General features: G+C 39.2%; 1 protein-coding gene across 2 annotated transcripts in view; it reads left to right on the top strand.

The window, feature by feature from the left end:
* Positions 1-22,235, top strand: part of ptprn2 (protein tyrosine phosphatase receptor type N2) — a 234,138-nt gene that overhangs the window by 19,250 nt on the left and 192,653 nt on the right. The window contains exon 2 of one of the 2 annotated variants that reach the window (XM_042728037.1): positions 4,613-4,663. In XM_042728037.1, coding sequence (XP_042583971.1) covers positions 4,613-4,663 — 51 coding nt within the window. Of the gene's footprint in view, positions 1-4,612; positions 4,664-16,201; positions 16,557-22,235 lie in introns of those variants that run through there. The other variant, XM_042728038.1, reaches the window with a different exon arrangement.

The following is a 22,235-nucleotide window of genomic DNA, read 5'->3' on the forward strand; positions in this document are numbered from 1 at the left end:
TTTTTTGTGAGATAAAAAGTCACAATTACCTTTTTTATATTTTATTTCAGTTTGTTCAGTGGCGGAAATGGGCTTTTTCACCCTTCAGCTTGACCAGCTCAGAATCATGTGTGTAATCAGTCCAATGGATGGGCGAGACGTCATGGACGGGGTGACGTAGCGACCAGGAAGCTTAAAAGCATTTGCGGTGAAACCTGCGTTTAGCTTTCTGTCATTCAGCAAGCGCTCTGTGTGTGTGTCAGGTGTTATCTGTTTGTGAGTCTTATTTAGTGTTGTTTGTCCACTGATTAGCTCCATTATGTCAAAGCTTCAGTTTTGGGCAAGAGCAGGCAACGTTCAGGCTGTGTGTTTTAACCTGCCCGCGAAGATTTGGGTAGTCCGTTGCAGAGTCCGGGTCCTACAGCCAGTACTTCACCAGAAGAATGAGGTGTTGCGTCCTATTTTAGATCTGTGTCTTTTGAACTGCTCAGTCAGGGGACTGAAGTTCAGCATGCTCGTACCCAAACAGGTTTCGTCTCAGACCAAGTCCGAGGACTGGTGTATCACGATCGATCTAAAAGATGCACTTATCTCCTCATCAGGAGTTCCTGAGGTTTGCTTTTGGGGACAAAAGCCTAGCAATACTGGTTCTTCCTCTGGCCTTGCACTCTCACCCCACACTTTCACGACTCATCTACATCGACAATTGGTTGATATTAGCTCAATCAGAGTGGATGGCGGTTCAGCATCAAGGTGTCGTTCTCGCTCACACGAAAGAGCTGGGCTTAACACCAAGAAAAATGTGCTTTCTCCAGTACAGAGAACCACTTATCTGGGTGTGGTGTGGCATTTGACCACGATGCAGGCATGTATGTCACCTGCTCGGATCGAGTTGATCCTCACTGCAGTCGCGAGAGTGAGAGAAGGCCGGTCACTCACTGTCAAGCAGTGTAAGGATCCCCCCGCCAGCCCAAATAGCAGAATCCAGCGACCTGGTCGAAGGTTTAATGCGTATTCGGTCTTTTACTTGCGCTTTTGAATTTATCAGAATTTAGTGTAAATTTATTCTAGCTCTGTGTTCAATCTGACTCCAATTTCATGTGATCACTGAATTTAGACAATGTTTCTATTTAAAAACTGATCACAAAGGTTTATTATGTATCAATTTTGATATTTGATTATTCCGGACTCACTATACTTTCAATTATCGGTTCACTGGGGACCTAATGTCTCTTTTAAGTCTCACGCTTGCTTAACGTGGAACTTACGATCACAAACTCGCCAGTCTGATGTTAGTCAGAGGATGTAGGTGGACTAATACATGTTTCGCCTGCCGCCTACTGCTTGCTTATGACAAAAGTGTAGTTTATTTAGTCTTTTCCCATACAACTTGCTAACAGCAGTGATAGAAATCAGAAAGTCTCCGATGAAGTGCCTACTGCTCCTATCATTCTCGAGCCTTCAGTTAGACCTATCCTGGTCGTAGATTTGTGGTAACAAAAGCCTCCTCACAGTTTACTAGTCATAATGATTTCAGGAGAGTTTAGGATAAATCAAATATAACAATTTATTATCAGTCAGGTAAAATTGTATCATGCCAATTACATAATGAAAATAATTAGAAGCCAATTTAGAAAGGATAGTGTAATTGTAAATCACATTGTAGTTGTGTTGCAACTTTGCTTCTGCACAAAGACACTGTAGCCCATATTGGGAACGGCCAAGTGATCCATGCAGGAGGCACACAAATTTAACATAATCACACATGTAACAGTTATCCTAATTTAAGACACATAGTCTAAAATGCATAGCAAAGCACTCAGGTGTTTTAGAGAATAAACTTAACTAGCCAATGTGTACATGTAGTAGCACAAACAACTATACAGTGTGCTCTGTAGGTACAATGTGTTTAACACAATTACATTTTTTGAATAAATAATAGTATACCTGACTTCAGGAAGATACATAGTATGGAGCATATGAAATACACTCCACACTACGGGCTTTCTGGCTACAGAATCGCCCAGTAGTGTTTTGTCACTTCCCTTAAATACTCAGACCAGACAAATCTTCAATCTTCAAATCAGTTGTAAAAACATAAAAGACCTTTTGGTTCTTTTGGTTCCCGTGATCACATCAGGGTCACACCTGGCTGGAGATAAACATTCTCAAAGACCCCTAAAGGGGGACACACCCCCTTCACAGCAGAACACAATTCTACAAAAGTTTTCAATCTCTCTTTTAATACAAGTGACTACTGTGAAATTGAGACCAATTTACCAATCGCACAAAGACCTTTAAAATGATACCAAACATGAAAAGTTTACGATCATGAATCCTGAAGATATAGTAAATGTTTCATGTTTCATTTGCATTGCGAGAGTTCCTGAAAGTCTGGCTTCACAAAGAATTCATTTCATAAGGAAATAATTTCACTCCTTACAGCAGTTTCAGAGATTGCTGGGTCTGATGGCAGCTGTGTCCAACATGATACCTCTTAGCCTGCTGCACATGAGACCCCTACAGTGGTGGCTCAAGACCAAGGGGTTCTCTCTGAGGGGAAACCCACTTCGCATGATCAAGGTCACGCGGTGATGCCTACGTGCCTTGTACATGTGGAGAAAGCCTTGGTTCTTGTCTCAGGGCCCGGTGCTGGGAGCTTCTTGTCACCGTGTAACGTTAGCGACGGACGCATCCCTCACTTACAAACTAGCGTGCCAGATCCTTGTGTGGTCCCAGGACAAACTCCTCTCGCTGAGAGCAGTTCACATTCCTGGGCATCTCAATATGGGAGCAGACATCCTGTCGAGGCAGGGGCTGAGGCCCGGGGAATGGCGGCTTCACACCGAGGTGGTGAAGCAGATTTGGAGAGTTTTTGGCCAGGCTCAGGTGGATCTGTTTGCGACTCGAGAGACATTGCCCTGTCCCCTCTGGTTCTCTCTGACTCATCCAGCTCCACTGGGGCCATGGTACAGACATGGCCGAGGCGTCATCTGTATGCTTTCCCCCCGATTGCTCTGCTCTCGGGAGTTCTGGAGAGAGTGTGCTGGGATGGGGTCAATCTCCTGGCCGGGCCGAGTATGGTTCTCGGATCTGATTTCCCTCAGGAAGGCTCTCCTCTCACACGTGAAGGGCACTATAGTCCACCCCCGACTAGAGCTATGGAAGCTATAGGTGTGGCCTCTGAGTGGGCACAACTCATAGCTTCTGGTCTCTCAACCGAGGTGGTTGAGACCATCATCCAATCCAGAGCTCCCTCCATGAGGAAACTGTATGCCTTGAGGTGAAAACTTTTCACCTCCTGGTGCGGAGACCACCAGCTCGACCCAGTTAACTGGCCAATAGGTACATTTCTGGAGTTCCTGCAGGCCCTTCTCTCCGCAGGGTTGACCCACTCCTCACTGAAGGTTTACGTGGTGGCCATTGCGGCCTACCGCGCCCCTCTCGGTGGCCAGTCAGTGGGCAGACACCCTCTGGCTACACATTTCCTCTGTAGTGCGCTGAGGCATCCGGCCAGAAGAAGCTTATGCTAAGTGGTGGATCAGGATGCTATCCTAAAGCCTCAAGTCCTCTGATCTCCCCTCTCTTGGGGGTCAAGACTCACTCCTTCTGAAGTTTTCCATTGAGCGGGTTGTCCCCGATTCGTTGTCAGGCTCCTGGCTCCTGGCTCCTTCTCTTGCTTTAGCTGTGCTCTTCCACACCTGGCAGAGATTTTAAAGTCTGGCAGCCTGGGCATAGTCGTTCCCAAAGCGTCCTCCAACGCAGCTCGAGTTCCTGAAGAGGAACGTCTCAGGTAATGCATGTAACCATGGTTCCTCGAGGGAATGAGATGCTGTGTCTCAGGGCCATACTTGCGGCATCCCTGCCGCCGCTTGCTTCATTCCTATTCCTAGAGGCTAAACTCCGGTTTCACCACAGGTGCTTTTAAGCTTCCTGGTCGCTACGTCACCCCGCCCGTGATGTCTCACCCATCCACTGGACTGATTACACACATGATTCAGAGTCGGTCACGCTGAAGGGCGTTCCCAATGCATCCTCTGATGCAGCATCTCATTCTCTCGAGGAACCATGGTTACATGTGTAACCTGAGATGATTTTCCCGCATGTTACATCATTACGACAGTAGGTGGCATCAAGTGATCAATGATTCATTCACTCAATCATTTAGGAATGAAAAAGTAAGTCAATTAGTCGTTTACTCAACCAATTCATTCTGCAATTAAACACATCGTAAAGGCTTACCTTACGCCACAACTGTGTGTTGCCCAGAGATGCGAAATGGTGGATTTTGCGTTGGTGAACTGGTTACTTAATACTAACTTTTTAAATGATTATTATAGCTGTATAGCTAAAGTATATAGCTGTTGCATACCCTAAAAGTGATAGCCATCCAGTGTCGAACCAAAGTGCATGTATTATAAATAAGGATATTTTAAAGCTTGTTTACTACTCAAATTAGAATTCCCACTAATTAGAAGTCTGTCTTAATTGCTAATTTTCTGCTTTCTTGAGTTGCATTCCAGATATTGATCAGCAGAAACTAGATGAGTCGTACAAACCGCTTTTATGAATTCCCTCACCCATTTCAGTGGCTTTCCATTCCAATGATGCAGATTTTTTTTTTCCCCCACAGGTTGTCTGTTTGAAAATGAGGTATGTGAGTCGTATGAAGTCTGCATCAACGGTGAGTCATTAAAAGATTACATTTTGCACTTTCACCATTTGAATTAAATGGTTCTCATTAAAACTGCAAAAAGCTAAGTCTCTTCCAAGCTGTCACTCTGCTACCCACTGTGTGACTGTCTTTCATTTTGTGGCTTTAAATTATCTTGTGCTAGGATTCATTTTCTGGGGATGTGTTTTTATCAAAGTGACAAATTCTCTTGAAAAGTCTGCACAACATAGAAAAATGTAGATTATGATGGAAGTAAACGGTGTATGTAGAACATTTAAAGGGGTCATATGACATTGCTAAAAAATAACATTATTTTGTGTATTTGGTGTAATGCAATGTGTTTATGCGGTTAAAGGTTCAAAAAACACATTATTTTCCACATAATGTACATACTCCTTTATGCCCCAACTTTCTGAAACGTGTTGATTTTTACAAAGCTCATCGTTCTGAAAAGTGAGGTGAACACTGATTGGTCAGCTATCCAGTGCGTTGTGATTGGCTGAATACCTCAAGCATGTGACGGAAATGTTACCATACTGTGATGCCATCTCCCGGCACAACGAGACAAAAACAATAATACCCATCACAAATGAGGCATTTTTTGCATCCAGTGGGGACATAATTACTGATTATAATGACTTATACTGTGTTTTAATGCATTGCATTGCTTATCATGCTGCATAAACATAAAACAATGTCTGCATTTTTGATCGGAGAAACGACAAACAACAAGTGCTACTCTACACTGCTCAAAACTCACGTTTGAATCATTTAAATCACTGATTTCTGGTTGTGTCCTCTTTTGGAAGGCCAAACAAAGTAGCTTTGCTTTCACAGTGAAACACACAGCGTCTCCACAACATGGTGCCGGCGGCAACAGCGAGAATAAAAGTTACGCCTTCTTTCTTTGCGTGAACATTTGGGCGGCGTTATGCAAATCTTCCCACATCGTGTTGTAGACATTTGGGGGCGTGTAAGAAAGACCATCTTTTCAGCCATTTTACACAGCTGTAAATCCCGGTAAGGGTCCATTGAATGACATCTCATAGAGCACTTTTAGTCCAACAAAGCAATAACGTTATAATATGGATAGTTTTGTAGCATACAGTGTCACAAACAGAATGAGACCATTCACTAAAAAAAAGTCAAAGATAAGCGGAATATTGTTTATTTGAATTCTGGCACTCTCTTGTGATGGCTCGTGACTCGCGCTGTGACACACCTGTCATCTGATGGGTGCTTAACTTAGCGATCGGCTTTTTGCACAAATAATTCTTTCTTTTTTTTCTTCTTCAACATTTTTCATATATGTGTGTGTGTTTTTTGGGGAATGTGGCTGTATTTGTATGATTACCATCTCTATGACTGATAATCAGTGTGTGATAGACAGCTATCAGTGTGAATGTGGTCTATACGAATAGAGTGTGATTATCGACTATATGGCGCATCTGTATGATTACCATCTGTATTAAGGCCATCAGCATGTGATAACCGACTGTTTGAGTGTCTATCAGTGTAAATGCTGTATTTCTAGCAATCTCAGTATGAACTGTAAATGGCATACATAGTTAATTCTTTTTTTTATTTCTTATTATTACTCAAATTATTCTTATTGTATTTTTGTAGTGCTCAAATAAATCACTTATACGATGTCTAAGATTCTGCATTGGGGGTGGGGGGGTAGACATAGTCTCAGAAAAAGGGTTGCAGGAATCTAATTTTTTTGTGGTAACTTCTTTAGATTTGAAATAGAAACTCATGAGACATGTGACTTTCAAACCATTACTTTTCTGGATTTCTCCAGGACTGATTTCATGTATTTTTGTATGAAATAAAAAAAAATTCAGTGTGGTACAATTTTTACAAGGCACTTCAGTGTCTAACTTTACATTTTTTTTTAGCATTATCAACTCTGGATGATGGACAGTAAAGCCCAAATGGTCTTCTTTCCAAAGACACAAAATTGGGTTTGTAGCACACTGAAGTCAAGAACTGTTGCAATTTTAAGTTAGGTTATTTTCAGCTGGGGGGTGCAGGTTAACAGGTTAAAACAGTTCAACCCAAGGGTGTCCAATCCTGCTCCTGGAGGGCCACTGTCCTGCAGAGTTTAGATCCTACCCCAATTAAACACACCTGAACCGGCTAATCACGGTCTTTGCCATACTAGAAACTGGTCTAACCTAAGTTTATTTTGAAATTATATATTTTTTTTTTTATTGTGAAAAGCAACAAGTATGTTTCCAGCCTTACCTGTGCTGGTGTGATGTAAATTTATCTTTGGAAAGCAAGAAAGAGCTCCTCAAGAGAAACCGTAGTGTAAAGGTTGCTTGATTGTCCTTATTAATGGAATGAGGACAGGCAGTAACTGCAGAATGATCATTGATGGACAGCTAGTTTGTGTGGGAATACCATCTTTCTAACGTTTCTCAGAATGGGAAGCAATAGCGGCGTTTCCACTGTTGGGCCAAAAGCGGGCGTGCTAGTGCGTGTCAGGGCCAAAAGCGTTTCCACTGTCACTTCCGGGGCTTGATCGTGCCTCGTCGGGGCTTCCAGCTATAACACCAGCATTAAACACTTTTTAAAATAAGCTGAGCTCGAAACTCACTTTCAGTCACCAGCGACTGTTTGAAATAACTCGATCCGATCCGATGTGGATTATAATCACCATAAAAGGCAGAAATATTTACAAGCGATGCAAAAGAATATGCACGCTAGGTATTAATGTTACCATAGTAAACATGGTAAATGTGACCGTTTGAAGAAATCAGATGTCAATTTCTTATTCTCTATCACAATCGTGTATTTATTTATTAACATATTTTATCTTTCATAAGTCTTGTCTCGAGAGTTTATCTCCACTTAGCCTATGTCATAAAAATATAATCATGTTTTTTGTTCGGGAGCTTTTATAAAAAGAGAAATTATCATTCATTCTAACTGTGATGTGACTACAAATAAACAGAAACAGTCTCGACTGAATAAGCAGGATATTTTCATAACACTTCAGCGTTAAAAATAAATAAATAAAATAGAAATACATTTATTTCTGTGACTGATTTTCAAGCCTGATAAATTAATTCATTATGCTCAATTTAGCCTATCACTTATAGTAAAACATCGATGCTTTTGAATTTAAATATTTAACAAAGCATGCAAAAAAAAAAGAAGCTGTTATTGTGTTCGTTTTTGTGATCGTGCATGTTCCAGTGATTTATTTCTTTTTAGTTTTCTGATAACTTCTCTTTGTTGGTGAAATGATGGGGTTGCGTGACGTTGTTCCTGAGAGGCGTGTAAAGGGCGGGTTTTAGTGAAGCACGGCGGAGCTTCTGGCCCGACGGTGGAAACGCAGCGCTATTTTGGCCTCGTGCTACTGGCCCGAGTCTATTAGCCCCGCCTGGCCCGTTTTTAGCCCTGGCTCGCACTGGCCCGACAGTGGAAAAGCGGCTAATGTCTTTGTGACCTTCCAGAGAGAAAGTGAGGGACTGAATGGGGACTTGGCTAGTAAAAGTTTAGATGTCAGAGAGATTAAGGGTGTGTTCACACTTGTCATGTTTGGTTCGATTAAAACGAACCCTGGTGCGATTGCTCTGTTAGTGCGGTTCGTTAGAGTAATGTGAATGCTGCCATCCAAACCCTGGTGCGCACCAAACAAGTGGACCGAGACCGCTAAAAAGATGGATCTGGGTCCACTTCCAAATGGACTCTGGTGCCATCTGAATGAAATATGAACGCAACACGGACCAAATACTTCTAAAAGATGCAAAAAAAGGAAGTAATTACAAGATGCGACAATATGCGACATGATTTGATGACATAGTGTAACCAAAACAAAATGAGCAGAGGGCAAACTTGGAGCAACTATGAGGTAAAGTGCCTTTTATGAGCTCCTTGTGAGTTTTCAGGTGGTGAAAATAAAAAGGTAATGCAGGAATGAGCACGCTTAGTCCAGCAGACGGCACTAGGTGTGTTCGTCTTTAAGTCTAGCACCTTTTGTTGTATGAATGGCGCATATGGTCACCCTATCACTATAGTAAACATAATTATGCTATTTGTAGTAAAAAAAAATAGTTTCATTATAGTAACTATAGTTTAACATTTGTAGTTTAGACTAATATATCCGTCAAAAATGGCTGCAATTACCATATATAAAAAAACCTTACTACTCAGGCCTACTGGTAAATTGCTGCTAAAACCTGGTCAAGGAAGTATATAAATCTGAACCTTATTTTATTGTTAAAACACTGCACATAAATACATTTTTTTTTTTTTTGCAAACAAATGATCAATAAGTAGGTTAAATGATCACATAGGTCGAAATGTTTTACTTCACTTTTTATCAACTTTTTATTTTTTAATAATAATTTTTAATCATAATTTTATGATTTGAGACTTGCTTGACAAATATTCATAAAAGACTTGACTTGAATTTAACTTGATATTCATGACTTGAGACTTGACTCGGACTTGAGTTAAATGACTCGAAATAACTTGTCTTTTGTTTAATAAATATCTTTTCATTTTTGAACGCACCGCAACCTAACCAAGTCACGCAGCAGGCAAGCATAAGAGAGCTTACAGTGTTGCCTGTTTAGCAACTTTATCACTAGATTTAGCGTCTTTTCAGACCCCTTTAGCGACTTTTTTTTCCTCCAAAAAAGCACTTAGAGACAAATCTAGCGATTTCTTGGACAAACCTTATTTAGTTTCTGAGACTCCCCGGTACTGCCGCAGGAACGCGAGGTCTTGTTTTCCCAGCACGCACACACCTCTCTCTGCATCTGCTCGGTTCAGCGAGTTTCTGTGAGCAGCAGCACTTTCAGGTTGATAGGATATTTTGTTTCTTATGAATTTGATTTTCTTTCGATTATAGCTGTATTTAGAGGATTGAGTGTTTGTTTGTCTTATGTGTATTTGATTTCATTAGACGACGTCGTGATTATGAATCTGGATTTTTGTGCATATTAACATAAGGGAGAGCTGGTTAGACTTAATGGGCCACTTTTTAGTCACTATTTCATATTCATCCCATTGTCTTACAATAGAAACAGAAAAATATACCAGTGAAAACAGCTTTATTGAGAATTTGGCTGCATTAAAATACATTTTTCACTGTTTGTAAGGAAATGTAAGGTTTTTTTTTTTTTTGCAATAGCTCTTCATATTTGCACGTGTAAAGAGTCTAATAATTGGTCTTCAGTGTTAGACTTTGATTGAAAAGCCTATGGATAGTTTATGGGGATGCACATAAATATATTGTATACATACACACACACACACAAAGAAAAAAAAATCATACAGACTTCCGGACCCAACCATGCATACACAAACAAAACAAAACAAAACAAAACAAAACAAAACAAAACAAAACAAAACAAAACAAAACAAAACAAAACAAAACAAAACAAAACAAAAAACTCAAACTTGCAAGCACAACCATGCACATGCAAATAAGCAATACACTTTTCACTCATACACATGCACACACATTCACAAATATTAATAAATCACACTCACTCAAATCACCTCTCACTCACTCACTCACTCACTCACTCACTCACTCACTCACTCTCTCACTCACTCACTCTCACTCACTCACTCACTCACTCACTCACTCACTCACTCACTCACTCACTCACTCACTCACTCACTCACTCACTCACTCACTCACTCAATCACTCTCTTACACACACACAGTTTGATAATGTACAATAGTCAATCCACCTGATAAATGGGTGCAAGATTTGTGTGATTCAGTTATTATTAATTATTCTTGTTGTTGTTATTCTTTTGTTAAAAAGGAAGGATCTAACTTGATGTGTTCATGTCCCATAAAGGTGATGTCTGTCTGAATGCCATTTGGTGGAATAGAAACCATTATACTTGAATTGTTTAATACTTTTTCACTGTTTTCTGCAATGTTTGAGGCATATTGAAACAGCTGTACCTAAATACATTTTATGCTTTTATGTTGGCCTAATTTCTGTTACATTTACATTTTAAGCTATGTAGTTTAAATTTTTATTTATTTTTTATTTTTAGATTTTTATTGTATTAACAACTCAGCTCATGTGGACAAATGCATATTGCAATTTTTTTGTTGCAAATAAAACTCCCATAGTCCATAACTACTGTAGTTTTAACTTATTTTAATATATAAATTCAGTTAAATCATCAAACATTTGCATGACTTGACACTGACTTGCTTGACCCAAGCTACAACTTGACTTGAATTGCTTGACATAAAGCAGTGCCTTAACTTGACCTTCTTGATTCTCACAAAAATTGACTTGGACTGTTATGGATTGTTATGGACTGTTTTATGGACTCAAATACAGGATTGACAACTGTATCCTGCTGCTATGTGAAATGACAAATCTGTCAGTGTCCAGAAGTGTATGCGTTGCATTCTGTGTCAAACACTGTAAAGAGAAAACACACAAGTTAAAAAACTGTGTGTAAATTGATAAAGTAATGTTAAAGTAATGTGTGCTCTTCTGTGCTTTGTTCTTTCTACCATTTAAAAATAAGAAATGGAGGCTTGAACTCATCTCAACTGTCAACTTGAGATTTGAGTCATTGGTGGAAGGAAGTTGTTTTGCATTCAAAATGTTTTTTTAAGACACTCCGTGGTTGTTTCTTATTTACACACTTGTGCCATCACAAGTCGTATCATATTCGTAGTAGCCATGTGATATCGCTTTATAATGATATCATGTGGCTACTTGTGTGAAAGCAACACCGTACATTGACCAAAATAGTTTCTGATACCTGTAAACTTACTTGCTGGCTTTTGTGATCAAAAGTTCAATATGTAAGCATTTCTTTCATTTGTTCAGAGCTGCATTTGGAACCACATGTTTGATGATTTTCTCTTGTGCATGGAATGCATTAAAGCTCAAACAAGATAAGCACCATTTCACGTCATTCACTTCAATTAAACAAATGCAGTGAAGAGTGAAAACCCCAAGTACTCTGGGAGTGCTGTCAAACCTCAGGACTTATGAGGGAAATATCCCAAGGACTGTCAGGGGACCTTTATATCCCCTCAGTTTCTTTCTCCATCCTTTGCTTTGTGTTGTTGCACAATCTGTTCTCTTGAGAATGATTTGGAGTGACAAGATTTATTTTTGATGGATGGGCTGCTTATCCACTCTTTTTAACAGAGACAGAAAATAAATCTTTAGATTTAACGTGCTTGATCCTGCTGCCGTTATCTTTATACCTTTTGATGTTGGCTCACCTTATCTTACCAGGAGCAGAATCAATGTCATCATGGCTACAAACAGGCCTATAATCTGATAATGAGAGAGAATGTGGAGAGGGTAACGAGTTGCGTTTTCATAAACATCTTTTTCTTTTCATTGTTACCTCTAGTGTGATAGCAAAAAGTCTTTTTACCTTTCTTGTGAGACCCTGTCAGTCCCTCCACTACCTCTTCAGCACCCTTTGAGGCTAGATTAGTGTGGGAATCACCCCCGGTGGGTGATCCTGCACTACCTTACTGTCACCTAATATTGTGGCACTGCAGGGAATTGTTCCTGTTCAATTTGTACACAATAGATGTACCAGTACAACACCTGCTCATGCCACCTGCAGACATTCACAGAAGATTTTCTCTGCTGACAATGCAGAGCAGTCAAGGGACAGGAAGCTGGTGGTGGACCCAGTATTTTGGCATGAGTGAGAACAGCCTGCACCTGAACAGAAAGAAGAAGAAAAAAAAATACCAGAAAGACACGAGTTGGTAGAGAAAACATGGGGATCTAGAGGACCATTATGACCAGTCATCATTCAGAATGAGGTGGAACAGTCTGAGAATTCAGTTAATAGACAGTGCAAGAACAGCCAGAGCATTGAAATTTGGACTGATTCAGTGCTTTTTATTCTCTGTAGTTAGTCATTGAGCCCTTAGTGTTATTTCCCCCCAAAAAATGAAATGTGTAACCCATAGGACTTTAGTTCAGCTTTGAAAAACACAAATAAAATGCGTCAAGCAATAATGGTTAAAATTCCATTTACCGTATTGGATGTGCTTTATACATATGCAATGATCTATGTTTTTATGTAAAAAAAAAGAAAAAATAAGAAAAAAAAACAACTTAAATTTAAATCTGTTTATCATATCGTGATAATTTCTCTTCAGAAGACTTTGATTAAACGACTTGATTTACAGTATATGGATAGCTTTTATGCTCTCTTACTGATCCTTTTGAAGTGTCTAAGTTTTGGGTCAATGGAGGGTCAGAAATCCTTTAGGACTTCATTAAAAATATCTTCACTTGTGTTTTTGAAGATGAAGGCTAGTCTTACAAACGATTATGATTTACAACGACATGATGATGTTTGGAAGAACTTCCTCTTTAAGGTGTATGTAAGTGCAGGGAACATACAACATAGATGCTTAAAATAAGCATCTAGTGTTGGTGGTGTTAATATGAATTAACAAGCTGTTACGCTGCCGCTGGGACGTATACCCATTTTGTTAATTAAACATTACACATAGTGTGTGTCTAATTAGAGTTAAGCCAGTCAGCGTGGTAGCCCAGGCTCACATATTCATAGCCCACTATTGTTAAAATGGTCGGCGTGGCTATTTCATGTATGTTAATTGCAGCAGCAATTTTCTTACATACTCACGGCAGCATGTTGTGGATGTATTGGTAGTACTTGCTCTACAGCAGCAGCAGCGTAGCAGATCTATTCCGCCAAGACCAAATACATTAACATTTGTCATGTACATTATCATACCTATCCTCCGAGAGTTGTCATGACAGACCTTTATCTAAGTCGCTGTTCACTGAGTAATCAGTGCTCTTGGACTATATAGATTTCCTGCTAATTTCTTTGGCAGTGTCTGTACAGTCATTCACGGAGACTGCTGTGGTATCATCAACCACTTGTGCTTGCCAGTCTTTCCCTAAATGTCATGTGAAAATGAAACCAGCTCTGATTATTTGCCTTTTATAACAGTCAGATGGTTTGTTCTCCTCTTTAGTGGGTGGTTCTTGGCTAGAATAAGCTGTTAAGTGGACCAGACTTTACACCGGTAGTCAAAAGTCTGGCTCTGTGAGACTAGGAAGTGTTTAAGCGCACCAGGCAGTATGTGAGTGGGTGTATTTTATTGTCACATCATATTCTTCTACTGAGTGCTTGAATTATATTTGAGATTACACCAGTGTTGACTACTGTGGATATGTACTTGACAGTAGCTTCTAAGTAACTTTGAGGAAGTGCCTGTGATAAAGCACAATTGGATAAATATGTGATTATCAAGGACTTGAACTCTGAAAGCATTGTGTGGACATCAATAAAAGCTGTTTTCAGTAACAGTTTTATTCAGGTAAAATCGTGTTGCTGTCAGAGCAGTTAGTACTTCTTTCTAGATATATGCTGTATTTCTACAGTACTTTTAAAAGTGAGTTTGTGAACAAAAAGACAGAAAATATGTTACAGTTTATGAGCCAGCAACTGTTAGTATTAATCTCTACTTTCCCCAACATTCAACAAATACCACAATATGCACATGAACTGGCTGCCAGATAACACAACAGTTATTTATGGCACGTCAGTTCAGATCCCCAATAATGCTGGAAAAATGCCAGAAAAATGTGCCTAAACACATTCTTTTTAAGAGCATTTCAGTTTTGATTTATTTGTTCTTGTTGAGCTTCCAGCTATTGATCCTCTGTGATCTGTCCTCCACTGAATGATAATTACACACTCAGATCATCCATAAAGTAGAGTACAGTATCTGAAAACATTTTAGTATCAAGGGGAATCATATTAGGATGTTAATGTTAAAAAGTAAAATCAGATACATACAGTGTGATATGACATAATTTGTATTTCCACCAGTGTGTTTGAGGACATGCTACAGTATGTGCTGGAAATTTTCATCGCCCTTATTTCACCACTAACTCCCAGCCAACTGCAATATTTCTGGCTTGCACAGTTATAAAAAAGCTTTTCTCAAAGAAAGAAGTTGACAAGTGAAATTCTTTAAAGGAAGAATGCAGGAACATTCTAAATAACAGGACAATTCAAGGGACATTTACAGAGGTCATTATTTACTTCTGCCATTAAATAGTAAACCTGTCTCTGTAAAGGCTAAGTGACTAATGGCTTATCTGTAGGTGCCCAAGTTTGTTTTAGAAAATATACAAACTCGCAGGAAAGCTGCCAATTAGTCCCTCGAGGCCACGACCAATTAGACCATTCTTCCCAGAGACGATTGAGCATTCAAAAAAGAGATATAAAGTGTCTAGCAGACTAACTACAAGCTTACACTGGAGACTCAGTATATACAAGATCAGAATGCAAGTCATTATTCGCTTAGACAATCTAACCTTTTCTGTTTGGACAGGAGTTGTATTTATGTGTGTTTTTACAGACTGACTAGTGCCAAACCACTTGACATTTTCTATATTCTGAACTTCATCTTTAAAACCTTGCTTCCTGTCATTATACCAACTTCTATGGTATTGGAAGCATAATTGCTTGAAGGCCAGGATATTGTGACTGAGGAAAAGCTTTCAACACTGTTTTCTCTGTGGCCTTGATAATTATTTTTTTTTTTTACCAAAATTTTTTTTAACTCATTTGAAAAGAAGGTTTATGTATGTAAATTTTTTTAAAGAACTATGAGAAATGATTTGGAATTCCTCCTGGAATAGCTTTGAGTTTTGAGTTATGAGTTATGAGTTGATGGATAAAAATTAACAATGAAGTTTCACCATGTTTTTTTAATTCTCTGTGCAAAACATGGTTTAAAGTTTTAATCATTCTGTGTTTTTTGTTCTATATTCAAAACAAGAAGCTAGGCTTGTTGGTTTTATGAAATGGTTATTTTGGTGTTATTGGCTTACTTTATTGTTACCTAAGCTCTCACTCTAATGTGTGAACAGAAGTCCTCATAAGGTTTCATATAGATTTTAAAACTGCAACTTGCTCAGTTGCAAGAATGCAGAAATGGAATAACAAAAGAAACAGAAAGGGAACAACTGCCTGAAAAATGAAAGGACATATTGTATTCTACACTGTGATGCAGGTGATATGAAATTGTAATCATTATGGTGACATTATACTGCCTGAACAGAGATGTATTTCTAGTCAGGCAAAAAGGACAAAAAAGGCAAAAGACCTTTGGATCCTTTCATTAGAAGGAACCTGTAGGTAATATGCTATATTTTGTTGCTTTGGTCTTAGGTTGAGTAACAGAGATTTTGCCTTGCATATTGAATAACTATGAAAAACTGCTTCATAAAAAAGTAACACAAGTAACACAAATCCTTTCCATCTGTTCGCCACCAGATGTCGCCTGCTCATTATATTGACTCTTACGCCACACAGACTGTTACATGTCACCCCGGACTACATTTCCCACAATCCATTTTCACTGATTACACGCACACACCTGAAACCTATCACACTCTCTACAAAAGCATGTCTGACTTCCTCTTCCCTGCCGAGTGTTGTTAGCGCCTATTGCTGTATAGCTATTAGTTACTTTAAGGAGCCAGTTTTCCAGTCTTAGTTTAGTCTTTCTTGCATTACTGCCTGTTTGTCCATGTCTTGATTTTCTGCCTGTCTAGAATTACCTCTCTCGTCTCATCCTGTTCGGATGCTGTTTACCCCTCGCCTGGATCATTGCCTGAGTACAGATTACCCCTTTGGACTACCCTGTTTGACATTGTTCACCGATCGCAGACCCATGCTTGCCTTTGAATTACTCTTCGTCTTGCCTCTTCTGTTACTGTTTACCGGTGTCTGACCCAAGCCTGTTTGACTATGTCTTATAATAAAGCTTTGCATATGGATCTGTATGCCTTTCGTCTCGTCGGCTTCGTAACAGAACACTCGGCCCAACAAGGATCCAGCGGCTTTACCAAGGAACATTGGCCAGGTATGAACACCACAATTCTGCTGCTAGCACTTAAGCAGGGCACACGATCACTCAAGGGTTACATTGTGGAATATTTGGCTTTGGCAAATGGCTCAGAATTACCTGACTGTATGTTAATAGACTTTTACTGTGATGATCTTAACTGGCCTTTAAACGTCAATATTGGTTCAAAAGGGGCCTCGATTGTCACCAAGTAGTTTTTTGGATTATGTTTTGTAGACTGTTGGCTCAGCGTTTACTGTGGATGTTGCGGAGGAATGTGACCCCCAACTCACCCATGTAATGGCGGCCACATTAAACCACATTCACAAAATGGTGGCGACAGCAGAGCCTGATCGCAAAATGGTGGACACAACAGTGTCCTGTTATGTCACAGCTGCCAATCATAAATCAAGTAAAGAGACAGTTGATATTCGTGAGTCCAGTCAAGTCACAGTTGCTCTTCATGAATCAAATCAAATAATCACTGATCGTCATGAGGCAAGTTAAGACACGGTTGATCATCATGAGTAAAGTCAAATCATCACTGATCTTCATGAGTTAAGTCAAGACACGGTTGATTGTCTCAAGTCAAGTCATCGCTGATCACAACTGATCTGCCAGAGTAACATCACATCACAGCTGATCTTCCAGAATTACATCACATCACAGCTGATCATCCAGACATCACAGCTGATCATCCAGACATCACAGCTGATCAGCCAGAGTCATGTTACATCACAGTTGATCTTCCAGAGTCAAGTCAAATCACAGCTGGTTACTTCCTGTCTGCTGCACTCAGAAGTCCAAGGTCAGTTTGTCTGTACTCCCGACTGGTATCTAGCATGGAGGATCCACTGTTGGTGTTGGCAGTCGCAGCTGGTATCTTCAAATCCACTCACTCTAGCCCACCTGTTTCTGAACTAAGTCCCCTGACTGTAGCGCTTCCCACTATGGGGATCGCTTTATGGTGTATTTGGGGTGCATACACCACCACTCAAACTCTAGAGACAGCGGCGGCCACTATGATGTTTCCAGAGGTGGCAGCTGACACTGCAGAACCTCCCAAAGTAGTGGTGTTTGCTGCTGTAGTCCCGGAGGCAATGGCGCCTGCCGCAGCTTAACCAGAGCATTTTCAATGGAGGGACTGAAAGCTCTCGGACTAAATCTAAAATATCTTAAACTGTGTTCCGAAGATGAACGGAGGTCTTACGGGTTTGGAACGACATGAGGGTGAGTCATTAATGACATAATTTTCATTTTTGGGTGAACTAACTCTTTAAGCCTCCACCCATTACAGTAGCGGCCATTTTAAAAAGTACAGTATTTAGTTTTTTCCGCTACTCCTCCTTCAAAATTGGTCCAATTCTTCCCAAAATTTGCTCACATAATATTTGGACCAAGACGCATAAAAATGACTGAACAGATTTTTTGATATTCTCTACCATTCCTGAGAAATACCTCTCGGAATTTGACCGTGCCTGTAGTTGTAGATCTATGTTAGTTAGCTTAGCATGCTAATTGGTTAGCATGTTAACCGGTTGGCATTCATTCTAATGTGTCTCTTAAGCTATAAGGTTAACAGTAAAATACTTTAGCATTAAGTTAGCTTAGCATGCTTATCTGGATAATATACTATGTCATGCTTTAGAGAGTTTGACTCCTAACCCTAAGGTTGTGGGTTCCATTCTCGGGCCGACAATACCACGACTGAGGTGTCCTCCCTCAATGCACCGAACCCCCAACTGCTCCCCGGGCGCTGCAGCATAAATGGCTGCCCTGTTTTTTGGTTGTGTGTTGGGTGTTTGTTTTTTTTTGTCTGGTCCTGGTTTTTTCAACTTTTGTTTGGGTGTTTTCACAGCAGTGTTTGTGCATTTTGGTTGGGTTAATTGGATGTATGTAATTTTGATTTTGCTTTTGTGAGATCATTCTCACACCTTAAACTCTCCTCTGCAACTTGTTAAACATGCATAGACTGAGTGGTGCACTCTGTTAAGCCACTGGTTCCGAACCTCTAAGGTTGTGGGTTTGAATCCAGGGTGGTAAATGTTGCTTCTGTTTCAGATGTTGGATTTTCAGTGTGTGTTCGTATTGAATCAGAAACGTGTTTTTGTTTATTCTCATCTGAACTTCTGTTCAATTTCGAACTTCACTACTTCTGAACTGATCTGTTTTCCTAATGTGCATTCTATTTCTGCCATTTCTTCCTTCTCTGCTCTGGGCAACAGCCCTTTTGGGCTTGGCACCGGAATTGCTGATTGCTGTTTAAATGTATGTGTAGTGTAGTATGAGTACGCTGTTGGGTAGACCATTTACTTTATTTTAAGCCAATCAAAAAAGAAAAATTGTGAAAAATATTAAAATTGAATTTAAAAAAAACAAGAGGTTGCTATCTGAAGTTTAATATTTATTCAAATATTCAAATTATTTATTTCTAATTTAATTTATTTTACTAAATATAATTTAAAATAAATATAAATCAAAATCAGAAATCCAGTCACACTTTATTTTAAGGTAAAATTCTTGCTTCTTAACAAACCATTAACTATGACTTTTGCTTCAAACTCCCAGTTTGCTGCTTATTAATAATTAGTAAGATAGTTGTTAAACTTAGGTATTGGGTAGGATTAGGGATGTAGAATATGGTCATGCAGAATATGTGCTTTTTAAGTACTAATAAACAGCTAATATGTATACTAAAGTGTTACCAGAAATCCATATCAGTTGAGCATAATAATATTGCATTGCTGATAAGGTACAGTACGTAATGTCTTGGCAACAATTACACTGCTGTATTGGCTTAACTTTCAGTGTGATTTACAAATGAACTAATTGCCTCAATGAACAAAGGCCTCAACATATCCAGATAATCTACTGAATTTGTGGTTCTTAATGCTGCAAAAATGGACTCCTCTTCTGTGGCACTGGCTGTTCTTTATCTTCATTAGTATCACTCTGCGGTACACTCTGCACTGTGGAATCGATTTCCTGCGGCAATCCGTGTTGTCCGTCTGAGATTCATTATAGTAATGGTTTTAATGTCTTTGAACAGCTGACTGGGTATCTGAATAATTTTGAAGCTCTCTGTTGTTCATTGCGGCTGTTGTCTTACATACGACCACAGCCTCCTGTTCTGTCATTATCTGTCCATCTCATGACTTATACAACAAGGTCTCGACTGACCAGCAGACGGGGAAAAAAATTCAGGAAAAAGAGCGAAAATCAGAATTACTATCGATTTGGTTGCAACATAGTGTTTCACTTGTTTCATCGATTAACATAATTGCCTCAGCATTGCCTATGGGAGACATGCTTCACTGCCTCATTCCCAAGAGCTCCGTTTGCATCCTCATGACCTGCTCTCTTATTGAAACCCATTGAGGAGGAAATCCTGAGTTATTGTTATTTGTGAATCTTTGGCTATATTACAGCAATTCGTTTCAGGTCCTCACCATCTCTGACGGCAGCTCGGTTAAATGTGAGTTTAATGTGATGGGTTAGGAATCATAACCTGAGAGGAGGACAGGAGACATTTCAATTGTTTTATAGTTTGCATTAAAGAGTAAAGCTGATCCAGTGACCTCAACTGACTGGACAGGGAGCGACAAGGTCAAACACACTTTGTGCTGTAATATTGTCTTGTCACTTTCTAGAAGAAGTGCTTTATATCGGTTTACTCATGGGGAAACAAAAGAGATGAGGAAAGAAAACCACTTAGCACGTCTGGCGTCCACAATTTGCTTTTAATGCCAGTTCCTCAAAAAAGAGAACATCTTAGATATGAGACACACGTTTAACTTCTCATTTTTCTTCCTTCTGTCTTAGCCAAATGCACTGGCAGACTAGATTTATTTTATTATTATTTATTATTATTATTATTATTATTATTATTATTATTATTATTATTTTTATTTTTTATTTTTTTTGTACTGTACTGCTTAGTGTCACAGAGTATAATATAAGTTTTCTAGTTACTCTGTATTTGCATTCCCTACAGTTTGTTTCAGTTCAGTAGATTCAGCAAATGATTTGAAGCGCGGTCTGCTTTCTTATTACAATCCTAATTCTCTCAGTCTGTGCAGTAGTGTCATTTGCTTAAAATAGTACTGTTTTATTTGGCTGTGCATATTGATTTCAGATCCATCAGTCAAAGCCAATATCTACTTGCTTCTTGTCTTAGTAAGAATTGTGTTTTACTGAACTATTTTTAGAATTTAATTAAAATAATTGATTTTGAAGGTAGTCATTCTCTTCGGTGGAGCTACAGTATATTAATAAGAAACAACAAAACAATTCAAATAAAAACATCTAGAATTTGAGCAATCATCCCTAATGAAAGATTTAGACAGTATCTGCTACTACTATACACCATGAATATATTTAACACATTCATTTCCCACAGGAAGGCTGTTCTGTGATCTCAGAAAAGGAGTGTATCAGTCACACTTTTTGCTTGTTAAGTCTCCTCCTGGTGGTATATCACAAGAATTACAGCACATTAAGGTGATGGCACCATGAGTGAGACAAATAGACATTTTCATTTAAATCAGTATAATCAGAGTGACAGTGTTGACCAATAAGTGTGAAGTATTTGTAATGTTTATTGATTTGGTTATGGCATATTTATATTTGTATTGTTTATTTTTTTGGTTTTGGGATTTTTGTTTAAAATAATTACTTGTTTCTTTGAAATATTTAATACAGTCATTTTCGTTGTTTTTAAAAATGCTAGTTAGTTGCCTGTAAGATTAGAGTATCACATGCTTGAAACCATTTGTCAGCTTACATTGAGAAGGTTTCACTGTGACAGAGGCAGACCTTCTCTAAATAGGTCAAATGTTGCGAAATGTCAATCTATATTCTCCATTTTCACTTCAGTTCTGATCTATCAGAGGAAATAATAGCCACAATACCGATCATGGAGCAGTCCAGGATTTTCTTGACGACGGATCCACCAGAGCTCTCAGAGCTGTTATCAAGCTTATTGTAGCTAGTATTAAGAGCGTTTTGCAAATGAGTGACAAAGTGCAGAGTTCTAGAGGCATATCATTTACCACCAAGTGGGAAGCAAATGTATCATGTTTGATAACTCAGACTGCCTCATAGATTTTATATTACCACTCACTCTGTTTCCCTGAGGCTCTGTTTTATGGTTGTACAGTGTAGAGCTCGAGGAATCGTGGGTTAGAAGAAAGCGCAGCCGAGTCTATATTTGAGCGCGATGACTGTAATTAGAGTGTGATTATTCCCGGAGACGTCTGGAAAAAAAAAGGCAGCCGCCAGTGAGGGAGGTTGCTATGGAAACCGACACGGAGGCAGTGAAAAGGGTCTGTTTGCTGGTGGTTATGTCATGTGTCTGCTGTGCATGTAAAAAAGTTTGGGCACTGCAGGTTTCAAGTCAAAAGGAGGCAGAGTAGGATGTTTAGTCTGTGTATGCTGTCTCATTTTCAGTTCGTATTCTCTTAATTGACCTTTTGTAAAGACCTGCCCCCCTTAGTTACTGTTGCTATATCTGACGAGCCATGGACCACTCATGCCACACATCATGTTCTCACACAGTGAAAACACATCGCGGAGCAAAGAGGAAACTGACAACTTGCCGACAAGTCAGAGCCAGAGCAGGTTGCTTCTGGTGATTTCAATTTTTTTTTTTTTTTTTTTTTTTTTAAATTAAAGCAATAAAAAACATTTTGTGGATCT

Source organism: Cyprinus carpio, chromosome B7 (genome assembly GCF_018340385.1).
Source record: "Cyprinus carpio isolate SPL01 chromosome B7, ASM1834038v1, whole genome shotgun sequence".
In the NCBI taxonomy this organism is placed as follows: Eukaryota; Metazoa; Chordata; class Actinopteri; order Cypriniformes; family Cyprinidae; genus Cyprinus; species Cyprinus carpio.